General features: G+C 55.0%; 1 protein-coding gene across 1 annotated transcript; it reads left to right on the top strand.

Annotated features, from left to right (window-relative positions):
- Positions 1-513: 513 nt before the first annotated feature.
- Positions 514-2,408, top strand: LOC124687491 (GATA transcription factor 5-like). Its single transcript, XM_047221270.1, has 3 exons — positions 514-757; positions 844-1,155; positions 1,264-2,408. The coding sequence occupies exons 1-3, from the start codon at positions 596-598 to the stop codon at positions 1,981-1,983; spliced, it is 1,194 nt and encodes a 397-aa protein (XP_047077226.1). The 5' UTR covers positions 514-595; the 3' UTR covers positions 1,984-2,408.
- The last annotated feature ends 205 nt before the right edge of the window (positions 2,409-2,613 follow it).

Genomic DNA, 2,613 nt, shown 5'->3' with positions numbered 1-2,613 from the left:
TATTCGGGGAGACGAGTGGAGATTCTCTAAGGTGGAAGAGAAATATGGAGTAAGGTGAAATAAATTCAGAATTTTTCATTTTTTTGATGCGCATAATGCTTTTCGTTTTGGGATTTTGCATGTTAGTGGGATACATCGATTAGCGACTTTTAGGATTTTGTTTCATAATTTTAGAAAAGTATAAATTTATTTATTTAATACGGAGGGAGCACTGAAACTCGAGAGCCAAAAGCCCAAAAGGGCTTTCCACCCCATATATTTATATTTACATGGATAAGGTGAAATGGCACCATACATCTGTGAGGAATAATGTTCCACTATATAGTAATATCCTAGTAATATTTGTTGTAGCATATATTCATATGAGAAATAGCATCCAAAAGCATGGGACGAATGGGGTAAGAATACGTGACTGTTGACTGACTGGCATGTCCACTATTGAAAGAGAAAAATGGAGTGGAGTAACGTGATTTGAGGGAGAGCAAAGCGGAAGGGAGAAAGGTACCACTACTAGGGCCTATGGGCGCGAGCGAGCGAGAGAGAGAAAACAACAAGAGTGGCATTTGTTGCGCACACGGGCTTTGGCAGCCATTCAATGACCCACCACACACTCATCTCTTCCGCCCCTGCCTTTTCCTCTGCTCCTCACGCCTCCCCTTCCTCCTCCTCCTCGCCTACCCGCTCCTCCTCCTCTGCACCCGCCGCCGTGCTCGTCATGTCGTCGTCCTCGTCGTTCGCGCACCACCACGGCTCCCTGGTAAGCGAGCTTCCATGTCTTCTTTGGTGTGCGACGGCTGTTGTTGTTTGTGAGGGAACTGATGAACGAGCTGCGTTCTGTTTCAGGTGGAGAGGGAAGGGAGCATGTCCGCGCTGAGGAGCAGCCTCAGGCCGTGCGAGGCGGCCGAGGAGGTGGCGGCCGCCGTGGTAGCTGGACCGGCGGCGTGGGGAGCGGGGCTACTTGGAGACGGGTTCTTGGTGGAGGACCTGCTTGACCTCGAGGAGCTCTGCGAGGTGGAAAAGGAAGGCGGTTTGCTCTGCGAAGCACCGGCGCCGGCGGCCCAGGAGGAGGAGGAACAAAAGTGCAGCGACTCCCATGGCTCGTCGGTGGTCTCCTACGAGCTCATGCCGCTTCTCCCGCCGGAGATGGACCTGCCGGTAAGGACGTTTGGCCTTTTTTATTCAGACGGCACCACTTTTTAGTAGGGTTTCCCGCAGTATCATTAGCCGAGTTCTTTAATTTACTGTGTGTTTTCCTTTCCGTAGGCCCACGACGCGGAGGAACTGGAGTGGGTGTCCCGTATCATGGACGACTCGGTGGCGGAGCTCCCGCCGGCGCCGCGGCTACCCGCGGCGCCGTGGCGACAGCGCGAAGCTACAATCTCGACAGCCGCGTACCCCATGCGGACGCCGACCATATGCGCGCTCTCCACGGAAGCGCTGGTGCCGGTGCGGTCGAAGAAGCGCAGCAAGCGGTCGCGCGCCACCACCGTGTGGTCGCTCTCCGGCGCGCAGTCTATATCCGACTCGGCGTCGTCGTCCACCACCTCCTCCAGCTCCTCCTCGGCGTCCTTCTTCCTCATGGACTCCCCCGCCTTCTACGGCTCCAACCTCCTCGACGAGCCGGCACGCTCCAAGAAGTCCAAGCACGGCAAGCCGAAGAAGCGCGGGCGCAAGCCCAAGCACCACTTGCCGCCGCAGCTGCTCTCAGCGTCCCCGCCCGCCCAGGGCGACCGCCGCTGCAGCCACTGCGGCGTGCAGAAGACGCCCCAGTGGCGGGCTGGGCCCGAGGGCGCTAAGACGCTGTGCAACGCCTGCGGCGTGCGCTTCAAGTCGGGCCGGCTCCTCCCGGAGTACCGGCCGGCCTGCAGCCCCACCTTCGTGGGCGACCTGCACTCCAACTCCCACCGCAAGGTGCTGGAGATGCGCCGCAAGAAGGACCCCGTGGCCGTCACCGTGGCCGTGGCGACCGTCGCCTCGTTCTAGCCGCCCCCACGCCGGCCGGCTAGCTAGTGTACATTTTTTTCGATTCGGTCGCATCGATCGTCGATTAGTCTGTTGTACCGTACCCTGGATTTTTCTCCCCGTCCTCTAGTATTTAGTGGTTGTACTAGAAAAATTCAGAAAGTTGCAAGTAGCAGGAGTCGATTAGGTCGGGTTAGGTTTAGGGATTACTACTAAGCTTTTAGTTCGGCGTGTTTAGCTCTAGTTTGTTAGGGTATTGCCGTAGAAGTGGCGCCTCTTAGTAGTAAAGAAGTTGAGCTATTCGCAAGAAAGCTTTTCGAAGTTGTTTGAACCGTGAGAGGCAGAAGCGGCAAGTTTCCATGGTTGGTCATCTCATCTTTGGTGTGAAGCAAGAAGCTAGCTAGCTGCCTCGTTTCTTCTTTAAAGGAAGCTGCCTGTTTTATCCATGGTTCCTCCAGAAGAATGCTCTGCCTTCCGGTAACATCAAAATGCGGATTCCTTTTTAATCATCACATCACCATGCCGGACCAACTCTATCTTTGTACTAGTCTTGTGTGTATTGCACCATGCCGACATCATGGCTCATATAGTGCTATACGGCTATATTGCCTTTACAAACTTGTGTATGCGGTAGACGATAAATGGCCGCCG

Source organism: Lolium rigidum, chromosome 2, assembly GCF_022539505.1.
Source record: "Lolium rigidum isolate FL_2022 chromosome 2, APGP_CSIRO_Lrig_0.1, whole genome shotgun sequence".
In the NCBI taxonomy this organism is placed as follows: Eukaryota; Viridiplantae; Streptophyta; class Magnoliopsida; order Poales; family Poaceae; genus Lolium; species Lolium rigidum.
The sequence above is the reverse complement of the archived record's forward strand: the minus strand, read 5'-3'. Positions and strand labels throughout refer to the sequence as shown.